The sequence below is a fragment of the Topomyia yanbarensis genome, chromosome 2, assembly GCF_030247195.1.
Source record: "Topomyia yanbarensis strain Yona2022 chromosome 2, ASM3024719v1, whole genome shotgun sequence".
NCBI lineage: Eukaryota > Metazoa > Arthropoda > Insecta > Diptera > Culicidae > Topomyia > Topomyia yanbarensis.
In genome coordinates, this window is record NC_080671.1 from 153974778 (window position 1) to 153995373 (window position 20596).

The window sequence follows — 20596 nt, forward strand, 5'->3', positions numbered from 1 at the left end:
CTTTGCAATTGATTATTAGCGTATTGGACAATTCGAATTAGTACAATTACAAATAGTACAATCGATCTAACATTTATAATTCAACTGCTGAAACTGTTATTAATCCCAATGATATCTTCATAATATAAAACCGAGCTGAATATTATTCAATGAAAACACAGCCGCTTCCAACGCTTCAATGTAAAGTTGACTGTTGATTTCTCATTATCAGGACAGCCTGCTAGTGAATCGGCAGTGTTGTTATTGCTGCCTTTGAGAAGCACTGATAGTTATTTACGAGAAACAGTGAGAGAAGAGCATACAACGATCGTGCTTCATCGATCGCAGTTGGTTTGTGACATTGCTAGAAACAAAAGCGAAAACGGCGAACCGCGGATGCTTTAGTTTCGTATCAACATGGGTCTACAACTGAAATTTATAAAATTCAGTTTAATTGTTTGCTTCCTGTTTCTGCGCCAAGGTACAGTAAATTTAGAATAAGTGCTGAATAAGTACAATGCTCAAAAAATCTGATTCAGTTTACAGCAGTCTTCAACCAATTCGTGTACACAATGAAGAAGTGGAAACGGCAATGTTTCCAAATGAAAGGCTTTCGCTAGACGGTCAGACTAAACAAAATCACAGAAAAGATCGAATATAACTCTTGGAATCCTACAGATTGTCACCTGCGTTACTACAGATATGGTGATTCAACATTTGTAGCACCGGTAGCCGCTCTTCCGGCTTATCTGAAGGAATTCGCCCACATGGCCGCTATCGGATGGACGCAACCGGATGGTAGCATTAGCTGGAAGTGCGGAGGGTCTTTGATCTTGGAGAACTACGTTTTGACAGCAGCTCACTGCACGCAAGATAAGTACGAAACTATCGGATAAATCCCACTTCACTTGTTTGAAATTGCATTTTCTTCTAGTGGGACCGCTCCGGATGTAGCACGATTCGGTGATATAAACATTTTCAGCGATGAGGATGATCAATTTGCTCAACAGCTCAAGATCGTAGAAATTATCAGACATCCTGAGTTTAAATTTGCTCTTTCTTACAATGATATCGCGCTTCTAAGATTGGAGAAAAATGTCACGTGAGTAGCAGATTATTTCTACAACCTAAGCTTAAAGATTCCGGTTGATCTATATTATCATGATTAGGTTGAAGTGTTGATCATATAACCAGTTCCATGCAAGGTATTTGTCTCAATGAATGCGAATATATGAATGTAAAGCGACTCATTCATCGTAGTTACAGTACCGCCAGAAAATCTTAAAACGTTAACAGGTTTTTACTGTATTGCTGCCAACAAAGATCAATGCCTGGAGAAATACGTAGAAAATTCAAATATGTGCGTCCGCTTTGACGCCGGTTGTGGAGTTTTAAATCTTGTCCACACAACTTTATAAGGTTTATATTTGTAAAAAGATATTGAAGAGTTCATTTTCCCTCTTTATTTTATTTAGTTTGTTTCTCAAAATTAGTAAAATGAGCCTACTGATCCTTATAATAAATAAGTGAGGCATCAACACTTCCAGTTTGCCATTATTCTTTATCCTTTGCCGTGAGCGATGGACATGTGGGCGACCATGCTGTTGATGCATTGATACGGATCGAACTAGTATGAACTCCTGTTTAGCTTTATCGAAGCAACTTTTATTAGATAATCAGCAGCGAAACGTGATGAAGCTAGTGGGCAATGCTACAAAGTTATTGTCACAGCACAACGCAACGCAAAGTAGCGAAATGAATTAACAGAAGATATTTTCTTGGAGCTACGTTCATTTTTAGCTCACGTCACTAAGTATTGCTGCAACGCTATATTCAATGTCTCTCTATCGTGTTTGCAGCTCGGTTCATTGCTTGGTTGAGTACTCAAGAGCTAACTATGAGTCTTTGTTGTATTTTAAGAATATCAGAACATTGAAGTTTAATATAAAATGTAACAAAATTTTGCATTGTAAGTGAAATGCGTTATAAGCTTAACAGTATTAAGCACAATTTAAATATCGGCAGAAAGCTACATTTTTAGTGCCACGGTGGTCGTTTCCTGTACATAATCCTTTAATATTGTATTGATCTTCATATCAGAATTCATACTATTACGATTATCACTATTTCCAGATTACATGAAACCGTTTCACCAGCTTGCCTATGGACAGAGGAAGAAGAAGTACGGTTTCCTTCGCTTCAAGCCACCGGATGGGGAGACACAGGTTTTGGTGAGACATATTCAGTTTCTAGAATCATGGCATCATTTGAATACCCAAGCTACTAAACGTTTTCAGCACTTGCACGAACTCCATCGCTACTGAAAGTCACGTTGAAACCAATAACGAACGAAGAGTGTAGTTCATTTTACAGTAGCGCCAATCGTAAATTACGAGATGGCCTTAAGGCATCGCAGATATGCGCGGGTGACGAACGAATGGACACTTGTCCGGTAGGAAAATCTGATTGCTCTCTATCCGAGCGTACTCAAACAGTGCCTATTTTAATTTCAGGGTGATTCCGGAGGGCCACTTCAAATTAAACTTTTGCACAACGGTAGAATTTCGCCATTTCTCGTTGGAATAACTTCATTCGGTGTTGCCTGCGGAATTTCTACTCCTGGAGTGTATACACGAGTTTCGGCATTCTACAAATGGATTTTGGATACACTTCAAAGCAAAGAAAACAACGTACACTGTGAGACACGGGCAGAATTTTTTCTTTGAAAAAGTATAACATTAATAAACAATTATCACTCAGACTGGAGCCTGGAACCAATAAGCTGTGCTCTTCGCTATGTTCATTTACGAGAGTATGAGGATGACGTTATAACCTCCAGGAAAGATGGCTGGCTCAGCATTGACTCTAGTAAGGCGCATATGCAGAAGGCTGGCAGAGAACTCAATCATAAGGTAAGGATTCGTTTCTAGGCCGCTGTAGATACCAAATTTTAATTTTATGTGTAACAAACATGAAATCGTTTGTTTGCTGCCGGAATTCAGGAGCGATTGGAAAATGTTGGAACAGTTCTCAGGAGTATTGTTATAGTTTGCTCCACAATCAAAATTATTACCCATCAATGCAAGGAACACGTGCTTTATTTTAACGAAACCCAAATTCGAAGCCGTTAATAATACAATGGCAGATTAAAAAAAACCTAAAATATGTTCTCATAGATGTTCGAAATCTGGTCATTGTGATCTATGTTATAACAGGTAATTCACTCTCTAATTTGATTGTTGAATTGCGCTATACGAAAGTTTAGTATGCATTGGAACAGAACCATCGTCAAAAAATCTTACACCTTTCTTGTTTCCGCGAACAACAGTGACGTCATTGGCGTTGACCGCCGAATAGTGGGAGAGCTCTTTTTAAACAGAAACTGTGAAAACATCACTAATTGAATTCACTGTCGTTATCTACATGATAACTGGTAGAGTGCAAGGAATTTCAACACACAGGTAAAAAATATACCGAATTTCATTAGAATATCGCATATTTTTAGTCACAAGTAGCGCGTATGTAAATCATAAAATTATCTTATGAAACTGCATTTCATTGGACAAAATGGTTTGCTATGATTTCATTTTCCATAAGGCATCACGCAGAAGAATCAGGCCTTTTTGAATCAACAAAACGTTTGTTTGAATCTAAAACGTGACGAATGACTGTTTCAAACTGAAATGGGCGTTTTTGAAAAGCCGATATTTGGTTTAGTTCAACAAATACTTCTGTTTACATTTTAAATAGAAACATTGTTGAATCAAAATAAAATTTGTTAGATCTAACTGATCCCTTTGTTAAAAACCAACAGAATCTTTGTTTAATTTCAACTAAATTTGAGCTGTTCTCTCCTTTGGTTGATACAAAAGATTTGTTTTTGTTCCTTCAAACTTGTTTGTTCGGTTAAACTTAACACGATTTTGTTGTTTCAAACGAAATAGTTGTTGAAACTACTGAAAAACCAACAAATGAATTAGTTGGTAATTTCAACCAAGAGTATTGAATGAATCAAACCTGAATCTTGTTTGTCACTATATCAAACGGGAAAATTGTTATTTAAAACCAAAATTTGTTTATTTTTACTAAATTTTTTTCTGCGTGATCTTTTATTGTTCATCCCTGCCCTTTTGCTCAGTAAGGGGAATGGGCGCGTTGTGTCAGGTTGGTCGAGGCACAATTCGATTGTGAGTCAGTGAATGCATGACGCACAAAAAAGCCTGAGCCGATTGCAATTACTGTCAGGGATCAATCGAAGACTTAGAAATGGAAACATGTACATTATTAAAATCGGTTTAGTTTACATAATTATAATTCGCCAACTGCTTCGGGTCACTAAACTATAATATAATATAATTAAACGCAGTGTATGTATCACAAAATATGACTAACCCTGTTCCTGTTTCATGTCCCTTCAACCATTCTGAGTGGCCAAAATAAACTAATTTATTCATAACATTCACCTTTTTCCTTTCTGTATAGTTTTAGTTTTTTCTTCTCTGGAGAAGCGGACAAGATTTGCTAAGGCTTAATGATGTGCAAAAACTGAGTCATAGGACTATCAAGAGTAAACAAAAAGACGATAGCTCTCAGTATATCGCTGATCGAGAATCTACAACCATATGTACACATAACACTGGCACCTCAAGCAACATTCGATTCCACAATGCTGAGAAATAAGTTCTCAAAATATTTAATATTTACTGCTTTCTAATGTCACACAATACAACGCACCCACCGGAAGGATAAGTATGAAAGATCTGCTGAGTAAGTGAATTTTAGCATTATGGTCTTTGCACTGCACTAACAATAAAACAATGATGGTGTGGTGGCGTGAGGGAGGGTCTCCACATTGGAGAAGGGTCGCAGCGATCCCCTTCAACATCACCAAAAGAACAAAGAAAGAATAACCCATGAAATCGTGGCCACATAATGAGCTCACTAACAGAACGGAAAAAGGACTAAGAAGAAAGAGCGAAGGGAAAGTACCAACTGACCCATGACAGGCAGAGAACGCCGACATAACCGGGGTTTAAGGTAATATCAAATGTCCTAATCCACTCGTACCTTACAGAGAAAGAAGGTGAAATCTAAAATAGCATCTGTACTCAAAAGAACAAGGAATGATGAAAAAATAGGCGGTAAATATTAGCATAAAGGTAAATTATAGAAACGGAAAGGGGAAAGGTAAGAATGCATAACAACAAATGATAATAATAATGATACCAAATAATACCAAATGACATTCTTTATATTTGAAAAAGGTGTTTAAATGGCGCCCATGCGTTAATTCGTCCTAGTTTAAAATTTGGGTTGAGGGGGGCACACATTTTTGGCTTAGGGCAGAAATGCCGATCAGACCGGATCTACACCAAAAACGTACTACAAGCTATGATTTCATTTTCCATAAGGCATATTTTATTGTTCATAAGACAATATTATACATTTCTCGCAAGTTTATGAGAATCATAAGATGCACGTATGAAATTTCAACTCTCAGGAACTCTTCGACTCTGCTAAAAAGAACCGGATACGATTTGTAAATTTTAATGATATTCTAGCAATGAATGTTTCAAAACATTCGGAATTATTTCAGAAGTCTGTTTTATCGTTACGAACTATATTACGATTTGACCCCGGAAAGGCCCCACTGAAACCAGGATCAAACCACCAAATGGTTCTATGACCATGAGATGTAGTCTTCTGGGGTAATTTCAAGAATATTAAAAACCATATTCAATTGATTTTTGATAAATAGTATGCTAATACTGCAACATACCTCCGAAAATTCGTTCGGTTCATTTTTACAGTGCCTAAATGTAGATGAGTTCCTGAATCCAAAACGTTCTAAAGTGTACAAATCAGTTAAAAAATACCGAAGTTATGCGAGTTTCAGTTTTGCAGGGTACCCAGATACCCTTGTCGGCCTGTTACGGGGTAAAAAATACAGATATCACTAAATATCAACATCCAACTTGGTAAATAACAGTGGAATTTCATGGATTGAAATCTGAAAAGCTACCCGGGTATCTGTCCGACCAGAGTTAAAAATAATCGAAACTCTTTTTTGACGGCTGAAAATGAACCTTATGCGACTCGTGGTAAGAAGAAAAAAAATATTCATTCAAAAGGGCCCCTTACACGCGCAATAAAAGTGTCATTACTAAGTAATGACATTACTAGAATTGTATGGGATTTACATCATTACTCGCCTTACACGTTCATTAAAAGTGGCATTACTGCTCAGTAATGACATTACTAACGCCTCGTGTACGGGCCCCTAAAAACTAATGTTACTCGTTCAGTTGAATATCGTACAATCATATTCATTTCACTAATTATCTAGATAAATGCTTTAAAATGTTGGTAAAGCATATAAAATAACAATTATCATCGCTTTCATTGTATTTTAGGGACTACTTTGATACATTTGATTCGATGCTGTACGTTCACTTCGTACAAATATCAGAGACGAATAAAAACTGCATTGGTTGAATGGGCAGTTTGTTCGTTTGACGTTTTCAGTAGCGTAACTGAATATTGAAAATGAATGCGGCTGAATACGATCAATTTTCATTCAATGAATTTGAATATTTGTAACTCTGTGTCCGATACATAACTGTTAAATCGTCGCCAGCATATGATCTGACAAGGGTTTAGTTTTACAGTGGGTCAAACGGTGAAACACTTGAAACAAAAAATATCAAATTTCATTAGCCTAATAAGCATTAGTTCAATGTTATCTTCCTGCTAACTAATTTTGTCATGCGAGGGTAGGTGTGTGCGAAGGGTGAAAAACCTACGAAAGAACCACTCCCCAGCTTAATTCGGGATGCCTTGTGTTATAGCGGTGGTATAAAAAAATGATGGGGTTGAGAGGGAAGAGATATGAGTGATGGATGGGGTGGTGGTCTGAGGAGGGTGCTCTAAGGGGAATTTAAATTGGTGGTAACCAGTGAGGGGAAGGGGAGTATAACCCTCCCCTGTTAAAAACCAGAAACCTTATGTCAATCGAAAAAAAATTCTGGCCGGGATTAGGTTGACGATTTTTAGAATGATTGCTTATCCTTTCTATATGAGAAAGGCAAAAATTTCTGTGTGGTCGCACTCTTAAACCCATAACTCCGGAACCGGAAGTCAGATCAATTAAAAATTCAATAGCAGCTTATGGGAGCGTTATACCGTTCATTTGAAACTAAGTTTGAGCGATTTGGTTCAGCCAACTCTGAGAAAAGTGAGTGAGTTGAGAAAATACATACACACACATACAGACATTTGCCGATCTCGACAAACTGAGTCGAAGGCAAAAACATAATTTTAAAGAAAACCGCAAAAAAATAAAATTCAAAAACTTTTATAATTGGAACGAGCTCACCGGTTATAAATGCGGGATCCGGCAATATCCGCTACAATATTCACCTTGTTGCTCAACTAATCCACACAATATGAGGCAGCTTAGGTGTATGCTTCTACTAAGCTTTTTCCGTAGTTACTGATGTCGGTAGCCATGCTAGAACGGCAGGAGCTGACCGAATTCGACACCTGGATGATTTTGATTCTTGCAACGATGTTTAAGAGGAAAGACTCAGAGCTGCAATTTATACAGATTTATCCCTATTATACAGATTTTTATGCGCAAATCCAAATCTGATACAGAATACAAATATGCATAATACGAAATTTTTACCATCGGTCATTTCTGAATTAATTTATTGTCAATCAACACGTAACTCTTTTTATATTGATTCATTATAAAAAAGGAACCGTTCCACCGTGTGGTAGTAGAAATACTGCACGGAACTGCAAAAGTTTTTTGGGGTAATATATTCCAGTTTCCAATGAAATCAGACTACCGATTGCTGTTGTAGCGGGGTTTCCCAACTAGCCATAATATTTATCGTTTTGACTTCAGGAGTCTCCGAGATAAAGCTATTTTGCTGAATAATCTAGATTCTAGACACATTTATACACCACCAGGCCCGTAGCCAGGATTTCATTTCGGGAACGGCTTTAAAATTATTGCGTAAATCTTTAATTCTGATCTGATATATAAAACAATTGAACGTAAAAATTCTAAAAAAACATGTTCTTAGTCACAAGAAAGGCTATAGTACATCGATGGATTATTGATGTTAAATTTGATTACAATTACTCTAGTTTAGTTTAAATCGGATCTAAATCAAAAGAGCAACATGCATTTGAAGTGAACATAGAAATTGTGGTTTCGTAAATGAAAATAATTAAAAAGTCCATACATTGCTTCGTTTAAACTGCTGTTAAAAATCCAGTTCTTATCAAATGATCATAACATTTTGAATATATGGTGTGATGAGCCTATTTTCGCTATGTTTCTATTATCACCCTACCCATTTGAAGCCGTTAGTTAGAGCAATGTCTGCCATCTATGTTCAACGCATTGAATCAAATCGTAGCACAACAATAGGAACACTCGATTCGAGTATTTGTTGCACTCAAACACGAGAATTTCACCGTCTTCAGCGTATTTGTGTTATTATATTGGTTCTTAACAACAATGCAAAGCTGTTGATGTCAATTTTTACGTATATTATTTTAAGCCAATAAATTAATGAATTAATGAGGAACCCTGCTTAGTATGGTAAAAATAGGCACTTTACCCTATCATTCAATGCATGGAAAATTTAGGAAAAATATAAAATATCAATATTACAAACATAACTTTTTGAGTTTTTGTTCGGCCTCCAGCTACTGTGCGTCGTTTTCATTAATTGGAAACCATCGAAAGCGACTAAAATGCTGCTGCTGGTTGCAACATGAAGTTTATTATAATTGATTGACTAATATGTGGTTGACGTCGGATGGAAAGTAAAGACAAAATCACGACAGTTAGTCCTACGTCTACTGTGTACGTTTCTGAATATCAGTGAGGTTGTTGGTTGGTAACATTAGGGCATAACAAAAAAAAATATATTTTTTTGATTCCTAAAGTCCCACCTCTTTCACATTGTGACAAATGACACAGTAAGCTCAAATGCCAAATTTCACATCATTTGGACAATTTTAGACCCCCGCCCCCGAAAAATATGGAGGAACGCGACTTCCGTCAGTATAACCTCCATGTTCACCTTCAGCAAATGTTTTACATCACGCATCCTTATGCGTCTTATGGAGGTTAATAGCATCCGTATTTGGTTAGAGCACCACATTTTGTTTCTGAGACACACTCATCACGACAGATCACTTCAGCAAGAATGAAGTTGCAGTTTCTGTAACCCTTCCGACGAGTCACAAAATATAAAAGGAATTCTTTCGTCACACTCAGCTTACGGAGTAGGTATCATGACCGGTGTCTTTGGTGGTTTAAGGCAGCAATCTTACTCAGAATTATCATTGATTTGTTGAAACCAAACAAGATTCAAATTTGTTAAGAATCACCGAAAAACATGTTGTTTCTTATATTTATTTTTAAAAAATTTGCGAGGGGGTCTCCCGTCTGGCCTTGTTCCGGAACACCACTATTATGGAACTTATAGTGGAGGCTGCGGACTGTCTAAAAACTCTTGGTTGTACGGTAAGGATGCTCACAGAACGGTGTTGGATCCAAAGTGGATTCGAGGTTATTGACAAGTTTATACATATTGGAGCTCTTATAACATATGGTTATGCCGATCTAGTGCATGCCGGATGGCCAAATGCTATTAAGGGGTTACATATGTTGAGGTCGATCAAAAAATCGAATTTTTGGTAGAAGCAAACTCAAAGCGTTTTACATTTTGCTCTATTATGGATGCGTGGATTATACTTGAAACTTTAAACGCGATTATCTTGAAATCATGTTTTTTTTCAAAAACGTCTTTACGGTGACTACGATTGCAGAAAAAGTTTTCAACCGATCTCCAAACTTTTTTTAGCTTGTTCGTAATTTAACTGCCGTGCCCTTGAATGATTCCATTTGTTTGGGAAATTTTTTATATTAATGTTATGAATTTTTGAGTGATTTTTTTCTGGTGAAAATAGTGTTTTTTTCTTGAAAAAATTGTCCCCGCTTCCAAAAAGAATTTTATGTTTTATGCTTTCAGTTGAGCTCTTGGACTGGAATCGTAGTCCCGGCAAATCTCTTTGAAAAAACGCGTTTTGCTGAAATTACTATAACTTCGACAATTATTAATATTTTTTATGTTCTCAAGTGGATTTTGCAAATTGGATATTGTACTACGCTAGACGTATAACAAGTATTTCAAAAAAATATGGCTACATACTTTTACAAAAATTCAAACTTTTCCCTTTTTCGGCATCTCAACATATATAAACCCCTTAAGTCAAATGTCATTTAAGCATTTTCCACTTGGCCAAATACCATAACTGCCATTGTGAATAAATCTACGTTTAAGGGGGGGGGCTAAGGGTTTCAGCGTGAAAAAACAGATTTTTTTGCTTTTTTAGTACTTTGCGTGAAGCGAATTGATTAAAACTTTTGTACATTATAATATATCATTTTAATAGCATGCTCTAATTTTTCTATGCAAAAATATAGACAAACGACTCGGTGACGAAGCTTTTGTAGAACGTCTCTGGAAAAAACGTGTTTGTGGTGTTACCTGCAATTCCAAAACTACTGAACTTTTTTTCAAACTTTGCGTACACATTCTATATGAAAAATACCTAACCCCTACGTAGAGCTTTTTGGATAAATTTTCAATTAGGGGGTTCTTTACTCATTTTAAATAAAAATTACTATTTTTCATGAAAAATTACGCGTTTTTTTTTGAGTAAACACCTCCTTAAATGATAAATTATCACAAAAACTCAACATAAGGGTTAGGTATTTTTAACATAGAATGTGTATGCAAAGTTTGAAAGAAATCGGTTAAGTAGGTTTTGAATGGCAGGTAACACCGGAAATCAGAGACGTTCTACAAAAAGCTTCGTCACCGAGTCGTTTGTCGAAATATCACTGGTCAAATGACTAACATCGTTCATTTCAGGTTGAAATCGGTTGGAAAGATGGATACATGCGACGAGATAACTGCAGCGGGACGATAATTGCGGACGATACTGTACTAACACTGGCAGAATGTGCGTCACATTTCGGGTAAAACATTGAACGTATACTTAAAAGCTCAAAGCATTAAAACCTTATACTTTAGAGTTCCTCCATCGCACGTAGTCATCAATGCGTTCCAGGAAAATTTCGAAATCGCTGAGATTCACGTGCATCCACAATATAGAGAAAACTCTCTGTACAACAACATTGCCGTTCTGATACTAAAAGATAGAGCTGTTTTCACCGATACTGTAAAGCCAGTTTGCATTTGGCATTCGGCAGACATTCCCGATCCCCAGCTAGAAGTAGCGGCTGTTGGTCGTCTTGACATAAACGATTTTTATTTTGTGAACGACGCGTTCAGTATGATCAGCAGAAAATTTAAAAACAATGAGTCAACTTAATGAATTTATTTTATAGAACCAACGGATATAAATCTCTTGCCGAGATTAAGCGTGAACTCACCCCAAAACTGTACCATTCCAAAGGAATTTCGTTCACGACTAACACGTGGCCTAGCATCGGAGCATCTTTGTGTAGGAGATCCTTTATTTTTGATTCCCCAGACGTGTCGTTTACTGTATGGAGCACCGATGCAACGCCGGATTTGGAGGAACCGAAGACACTTCCAGTACGCTTATGGATTGAATGTATTCGGTCGGGATTGTGGGTTTGGGGAAGCTGCAGTAGCGACTCGTTTAGTTAGTCACGTAGACTGGTTGAAAACCATTTTACTTCCCAACATCCGAGACGGAGAATCAGCGGTGCAATTTATTAACCCCGATTGGAAGGAAAATGACCACTGCGACTACGATTACGATGATACAGAAGAATCGAGTATTTGTACTCACTATACAAGATGTCCTAAAGTTTGGGACGATTTCAAAGCCAAACGGCGAGTGACCTTCTGTTCGACTACAAATGTGATTTGTTGTCCTCGAATATTCATCCAGAAAGCAGATTCCAGTATTCAAACAGATGAACTAGATACCTGTCAATCTGTTTTCAAACAATATCATCAAAGCCTTCCAGAATATCGCCAAGGATTTCCGAATATAGTATGATTTTTTGTATATTATCATCCTTTATCAAACAATCAAAATCTTTTTTAAGGTAACAATCGAAGGGGAAAGTGCATCCCGTTGTCTGGCGACACTTATTTCAAAACGGACGGTGGTCACATCAGCGAGTTGTTCGTCATCGCTATCAAATGGTCCCACGCGTGCTATTTTGGCAGATAATGCCACTATTCCAATTGAAAGAACCATCGTTCATCCAAACTATCGAAGTAACGACAAGGCAAATGATATTGCTTTAATCAAACTGACCCAGGATATCACGCTTAACGCAGCTGTATTACCAGCTTGCGTTTGGATGAATAGTACCCGCACTCCACTGTATTTACGGTTGATCAACACAGGTAGAATGCTTATTCTAACATCAGTTATATTGAAGACCACTAACTTCATAACTATTTACAGGTAATATTGAAAATTCCGGCAAACAGGTTGTTCCACTGTACAATACAGACTGTCAGAGGGATTATATAAGCAAAATATCAAACGGGCGACTATGCGTAGAAGATGTAAATCTAGACGCTAATAATACCTGCTACCGACCTGGTGACCAGCTGGTTTGGATTGACACTGTCAACTTAGGAGTTCCCCATGTTATCGGTTTCTATAGCTACGAGGAACGATGTGATCAGGCGTATCCAGTGGTCTTCACTAGGATTTCAGTATATGTTGATTGGATCAGAGAAAATATATAAATACAAAAATATTCCTTATTGCGATCACCTTGCTCTAAGTACAATATCTTTTCTTTTTTATGCTAAGGTGTCTGTCGGGACTTGAGGATTTTTGAAAGTCTGCCGCATCCTAATATTTCAATAATTCAATATTTTCGCGAATGTCTGCTTTCTGTGAAGTCAATGAAATTGTTGAAGGTTTTCACGAATGTTGGTACCATGACATATCCTTATACCGTGAGGTTAAGAGCGTTTCAAGTAAACATAGTGAGTTTTATACTTTAACTTTTCGGTAAATGGCTGTGACTATCACGTTAGCTCACTTCACATTAAATATATTTGATATGAAAAATAAAAGTTATTCTGTTCATTGCTATAAACCCTTGGAAAAAATAATTGACGAACGACATGTCAATTCGCCTTATACCTCGCACCGTGTACCATAAAATGAACTAAATACTGGTGTAAATAATGGAATTTGAATGAAAACTTACAGAATTTATTGCAGAATTGATTTCTTATCCTACTTTTTCTTCAGCTTTAGACGCTTAGATTTCAGCTGAGCCTTTTTGTTAGCTTGGACTTTTCTCTTGATTTGTTTAGTTTTCTTTCTTTCATTTTCCCTCAACTCAGTCATTTTAATGTTCTCGATATTTTCCAGGCACTCATCGCAAGCAACACTAGTGGCGACCGAGGGTGGATGTGGCTTAGATCTTGGTTTTGATTTAGTTTTCTGTAACATTTTAGAAGGGTAAAATACTTCACCCAATACATCTCGGCTGGACGATGAGACAGATCTATTGGTGTCGTTTCGACAAATGATTCTGTAAAAAAATGGATCTTATTAGATTATGAAAATGCACAGTGAAAAATTTATCACCTTGGTTTTCGACGAAGCCTCTGAATAATGGTTCTACATCTAAAGAACTCCTCTTTTGAATCTGTGCCTTTACTGCTACCTGTGTTGGTATCAATAGGGAATTGTTTTGTACATGTTTAATCCTCTGCCAAACTTTGAAAAGCCCAGTATCTTCAGCGCTGCCCAGCCACTCAGCGAAGAAATCACTGCGATTAAAATTATCCACCTGCTGATGTGTCATATGATTTTGAATTTCTATGAGCAAGTTTCCATGGATACCAGTAGCTTGCTGCGCACTTGAAAATTTGCCATTTGATCTGCACTTAAAAATAAAATCTATAGATGTTGATGCTTTACACAACAGTGACGAATAGTTAACTTCATCTACATCCCATAGATGCCAACCACATCCAATCTTGGCCATACCAATCAACCATTCGGCCATACGATATTCATCTTCAAGCCTGACGATGGGGGGGGGGGGTGCTTCTAATGGTGTAGAAATCGAATATTGCTGTTTGATTTTATCGCGGAAGGTGCTTTCCAGAACTTAATACAAATGAAACGCAGCAAGGAAAGATCCACCTTTCGTTACCCTAATCACTGCTAGTTGCTCCAGATGGTACAGCATACGGTTTTTGGGAGCTATCATAACTAAAATTCAGCTACGATATTACGCACGAATTAGTATCACAGACTAACAGACATACCACTATGAAGGAAATCCCTCAAAAAACATCGATCCGACAATTTTCCCAGAACACTAGCTCCACCTTTTATTCACAGTCCCAAACACTCATTTACTGGTGGGTTACCCCTCAGATTTGCGAACAATTTTTCACTAGTGGTCTATCCCCCATATGCTTGTTCATATGTCAGTGGCGCCATAATTTCAAATGTGGCCACAGTCCCAACTACAAATATATTTAAAATGACCGTTAAAGCGGGCGAAGCTTTGTTTTTGAGTGTTATGTCTGTTAGTATGTCGAAACCCGAAATCTATCATTAAAAAAAGCTCCAAAATAAATAAAAATGTTACGAATTCGATTATTACCTACTTTACCAGTGAGAATGAACTAAATGCAGTATTACCTTGAATTTACTGAAAAAATTGAAGAAAAATTAAACGTTAAAATTTTCAGGCCATTGTGCTAAATGGAGGGCTACGTATGACAGTTCGGAGCATGCGTTTTTGTTTATGTTTTTTCCTTGCGCAATTGGCTTATTTGAGGTCTAAGACACCAACACAATTGCAATGCACAGTGGTTCGAAATCAGAAATTAAGAAGACAAAACTTTTTGTCGCTAAACTAATATCCAATGCCTTCAACATAATAATCAGTATACTAAATATATGGAACAAGCCTGAGACGGGACATGCGAAGACGGTCTTCTTTTTCCCTCCCGATATTGATGTTATTTTGCAGGGGAAAATCCACATGCATAATAATTTCAAGCAAATGCCGATGATAGTGTTGTGGCGATGCGGCATAGATTTATGCCGATGAGGTATTGATTTGTGCCGAAAATAATAGAGTTCGAACATGACATGAATTATGTTATCATCTGTCTGAACTGTGTAAAACAACATTAACCATAATTATTGAGCAGAATAATAAAATTGCACGTGCCTTCAGAGCATTTTGCATATTTGTTTATGTGCATCTACATGCATCTAAGCAACATGTAAAATATATTTTCTAAATACACCTTATATACATTCAGGACATTACGATACTACCTAGACACTGTCCATTCCAAGAAAATGAAAATGGTCAAGAAAGATCCGGTTCGCAATGACAGGCCATTGCCGGTTCGCGGTGACAGTTACTATTTTTCACTTTGCACGTCCCGTCCCAGGAATAAGCCATCTCCAGATCCCAGTAACGTTCAGCCGGAAATGAGCCGGAATTCCGGCTGGTTCCAGCTAGCATTCCGGCTCCAGTGACACAACCTATTCTAGTTAGAATCGGTTGTGTCCCTGGAGCCGAAATACTAGCTGGAACTAGCCGGAGTTCCGGCTCATTTTCGGCTGAACTTTACTGCGATGTGGATGGTATTAGGGTGGCTCTTATCGTTGGGGTGTTAAGATATTGCAATCTTCAGCAATATTGCAGAGGAACTTGTACCAAGCAACATTGTCGAAGACATCATAGCTGTCTCTTCAAAAGTTTTTATTTTTTAGCTATTTTAATTGAGCAACTTAGGGTGTTCCTAACAAAAACAGTTTTTTTTTCAGTAACTTTTATTTTTGTTTCTCATAAACGGTGTAGTAAGACAACTTTTAAAGCTCATCGAGACAATTTTTTTCAAAATAGAATAATTCAGATATCAGTTTAAGAACCGAAGTTATGAGCAATACTTAATAAAAAATAGGTCCTTTTAAAATAATTTTCTAAAATTGGGTCATTAAATGAAGAATAAAATTCTCCTTTTATTTCATAAACCGATAGAGCTCATCATTCAAAATATAACAATATACAGTTGTGATTCGCTGGTTGGACACTTTTTAACTGGACCGCTTTTTAGTTGGACCTCCGCTGGTTGGACCATTGTCCAACTAAAAAGCATCTGAACGCCAAAATCTCATGTCAAATTTACTTTGACAATCAATCTGACAAATTTTTAGAGATGTGAACAGATGCATTTACACTGCCAGCATCTCTTTTGAACATTTGACATTTGTCAGTCGGTCCAACTAGCGAATCAAATCCGTTAGTTGGACATGGCTGTGGCCCTACCAGCGAATCACGACTGTACTTGTTCAACCTCTAAAACTTCAGAATGATTTTTCATTGATTTTTTAAAAAAAAATGTAAACACGTCCTCGTTTGACACTATCGGTCTTCCTTGACAGTAAATTTAGCCACGTGGGTTAGCATTTTTGACAGTTATCCAGCAAAAAGATAGGGATCAAGGTAATTCAATGGAAGGTGTGGTCGTGATAATTCGAGTTTTTTTTAAATAATTTTTGTTTGTTATTTTGCGTACAAAAAATGTTGGTTACTTTGCGTACAAAAAACAGTCAAAAATTCTAACCCTGCCTGTATAGGAACAGCCAGCCGAATAAGACGCTATCGCATAAAGTTAAAGCTAAATATAATAGTATAAAATAATCGAACCAGTGTTTTCCATCATATCAAAACAGCCCGCTTCTCTATAATTTTTACGTGAATGACATTGATAATTGTATTGTCGGCTCATGCACTCTAAAACAACTTGCAGATGATGGTGTGGTTTCTGCCACAGGGCCAAAAGCTATAAATTTCCAACAACCATTGCAAGATAGCTTGGATAATTTATCAATTTGGGATTTAAAGCTGGGCATCGATTTCTCTACGGAGAAAACAGAGTTGGTCGTTTTCTCAAGGAAGCGTGATACAGCTCAGCTTCAGTTGGTCGGTAGAACGATAGTTCAAGTCCTGACTTTCAAATACCTTGGAATTTGGTTCGATTCTAAAGGCACATGGGGAGGCCACATTAGGTATCTAATACGAATTGCCAACAAAGGATAAATTTTCTGCGAACAATAACTGGATCATGGTGGGGTTCTCATCCAAGTGACATGATAAGATTGTATCAAACAACAATACTTTCAGTAATGAAATATGGGTGCTTCTGTTTCCGTTCAGCTGCGAGCACTCACATTATTAAACTGGAACGGATACAGTATCGTTGTTTACGAATCGCCTTAGATTGCATGCGGTCGACCCATACGATGAGTCTTGAAGTACTACCGGGAGTTCTTCCTTTAAAAGACCGATTCTGGGATCTCTCCTCTCGTTTACTTATTAGATGTGATGTTATGAAGCCACTGGTAATTGAAAATTTCGAAAGACTTGTCGAGCTTCAACTCCAAACCAGATTCATGACAGTGTATTTCAATCACATGTCACAAGAAATAACACCTGCTAGGTATGTTCCCGCATACATCAATATACTAGATACTCCTGAATCCACTTTATTATTCGACACGTCCATGCAAGCGCAGACTCGTGGAATTCCGAATCGTCTACGCTCGCTGAAAATCCCTAAAATATTCACAAGTAAATACCAACACATAGACTACCTTAAAATGTTTTACACTGATGGGTCACGAATCAGTGAGGCCACTGGTTTCGGTATTTTCAACAATAATTTTTCAATTTCTCTCAAACTTGCAGAACCCGCCTCTGTTTATATGGCGGAACTAGCAGCAGTTCATTATAGTTTGCAAATAATTAATACATTACCCCCGAGCCATTACTTTATCCTCACTGATAGTCTCAGCACAATTGCAGCTCTACGCTCAAAGAGGGTTGATAATCACGAACCATTCTGAGAATTTCTGAGTAACCTAACAATAAAATATTATGAATTTACCCTAGTGTGGGTCCGCCCATTGCTCTATTGCGGGCAATAAGAAAGCTGATAATTTAGCCAAGATTGGTGCACTAGATGGTGAAATATATGAAAGACCCAACCCCTATAATGAATTTTATAGCGCTTCTCGTCAGAGGACGCTTGCTAGTTGGCAAATATCTTGGGACGATGGCTACACTCAATTATCTTTAAAGTATCAACGAAGGCATGTTTTAAAGGATTGGATATAAGTCGGAACATCCGTGTGATGTCTAGACTCATGCTCAATTATTATAGTTTAGATGTGCATCTCCGTCGTATTGGGCTCGCAGAGGGTAGTCGTTGTGCTTGTGGAGAGGGTTACCACGACATTGAGCATGTTGTTTGGTCCTGCACTGAATATAGTGAAGCCAGATCACAATTAGCAGATTCTTAACAAGGTCGAGGAAGACCAATCCATGTTCCTGTTAGAGACATCCTCTATGGAATGGAATATATGGAATATATATATGGAACTTATTTATCATTTTCTAAAAACAGCGCCTATCAAAATTTAATTAAATTTATCTCCTCATACTCTCATCCAAGGCTAATCATTCACTAATTAAAGTGTCCTAGAATATTCAGTTTTGTTTTAAGTTCAGACAATAGCAGAAAAGAAGTAAATAAATACACTCGAAAATACAAGATCATTATGAAATACATGAATTTGAGGATAAAAGCAAACATTAAGGTGATTACAGTGTTAGTTTTAGACAAATTACTAGTATAGTTAAAATTAGTCTTAAGGGTTTTTGTAACATGCTATGTAAAAAAAAGAAACTGGCGTAAAAAGCTTTCGCAAATGCCGTGTCAAATAAACATATGAAAAAATGCTATTAAAATCGTCACCGTCAATCGCACTAAGGCTTGCCAAAAGAAAATCAACCAAAATAATAATGAATTTATCTGACCCCGCCACGCATAATTTAAAGAGCAAGAGAGCGTGGTCTCTCGCATTCAACCACCCCTTCGCACGCGCACACTTGCAATCCGCATATTGAACTCCGAAAAAAGAGCGTTCTGTTTTTTCTGCGATGTGTACTCATCATTGTATGCACACCACGCCAGTGCATCATTGGATCAGCTTTTGTAAACAAAATTTGGTTTTGCTGATTTCTTTTAATTTATTTTCGTAGCACGAAATCTTTGCATCTCCAATTTTTGAAATGGCAAGTTTCTTGAAATTCTACTCTGCGGCAGAATTGTGCACAGAATTAAATTTATTTCTAAACATCTCTTTAGCTCTTTGAGTATTTTCTTCTAAAACGGCTGGAGAGACCTCAATTTTGTAGTGTATTATGATGAATACAAAGAGATGTATTCTACCGATATCCGCATAACAGTCCCATATGCATTGTCATCAGTTTTGAGTTAACCTTAGAGTCAGATCTCATTTTTTTTGTGCTGTCAAATAACATACTGAAACTTATTGATTTATAAAAAAAGTGTAGTAAAAACACCAACTAATGACAGGCCCATACGAAAAATACACACATACCAGTCCCATATGCATTTTGGATGAAAGCTACAGACAATTTTTATCTGTTATACTGCCCATGATCGCATATTTGTCCCGTTTTCTATTGGAATTTCCTATCTTTATGGAACTGATTTGCGATCATGAGCACTACTAAAAGAGACGTTACATTGATTTGACGAATCTTCATTCGACAAATATGCTATAACTTTATCAAATGAACGCTTACATCAAAACTTATTACAGATTCAGAAAGTAGACAAAATTTCACGAAAGATTCAATCAAAATAAACTGAAATTTACTGGAAGAAGATTGCTTTATGACCGATACTGTAACGTGACGTTACAACGCGTCACAGAGCTGGGTACAATAAAAAACAAAAACCATATGGACGCATTTTCTCGACATGATGATACTGCATATCGTCGCTGTTGTGCTATCTTATGACAAGCGCCATTTAGCACATTTCGAGAAAAACGATTTTTAAAGTTTGAGATTGAATATCTTGAAACTTATAAATGGTATAAACAATCCAAAGAATACAATTGATGCTTCTATCTGTTCTGCATTAATCTCTCAAATATTACGAAGATCGGTTGACTATGTTGCGAGTTTTTCCTATGAATGTAAACAAAAGTCGCACTCACACGTGTCATAGGCGTGTATTGATGACAAAATTTGTATGACGTGTCATAATCGTGCATGGAAAATTTTCCATAGAAAAAAATCATCACTTTTTAACTTTTATTCATATCTTTGGGTTCATATGGTCTATAAACATTCGGTGAAATGCATTTTAAAGGAAATGAGTCAGGGAATCTAGAAAAAATGGTTATTCTTGATTACAGTGTTGCCAAATATATTTTATTTCCAGTTCAAAACTAAAACTGTGTTTTTCTCACAACTCGTATAATTTTCTTTCGAAAATGTTTATGCCATTGTGTTCCTCAGACATTTTCACACATAAAACCGTCTAAAACTTCAATATAACTTGAGCCAATCCCTAGATATAGTGATTTGAAGCAAAAAACTCACAATTTCTTATCATGTTTCTAGCTATATCTAAGTAACCAAGTAGAATTTCAAAATTCCGAAAACGCCACTTTGTAGCGATTTTTCAAACAA

The 20596-nt window shown here is 37.0% G+C and overlaps 1 protein-coding gene across 2 annotated transcripts; it reads left to right on the top strand.

Annotated features, from left to right (window-relative positions):
• Positions 1-203: 203 nt before the first annotated feature.
• On the top strand, positions 204-12811 carry LOC131681790 (serine protease 53-like). Of its 2 annotated transcripts, none has more exons than XM_058962823.1 (13): positions 204-460; positions 519-602; positions 658-856; positions 914-1081; positions 2113-2210; positions 2277-2431; positions 2493-2676; positions 2740-2891; positions 10944-11050; positions 11106-11365; positions 11423-12060; positions 12116-12422; positions 12484-12811. In XM_058962823.1, the coding sequence occupies exons 1-13, from the start codon at positions 397-399 to the stop codon at positions 12771-12773; spliced, it is 2706 nt and encodes a 901-aa protein (XP_058818806.1). In that variant the 5' UTR covers positions 204-396; the 3' UTR covers positions 12774-12811. The 2 variants fall into 2 exon arrangements, with proteins under 2 accessions (XP_058818806.1, XP_058818807.1); XM_058962824.1 differs by having other exon boundaries at positions 526-602.
• The last annotated feature ends 7785 nt before the right edge of the window (positions 12812-20596 follow it).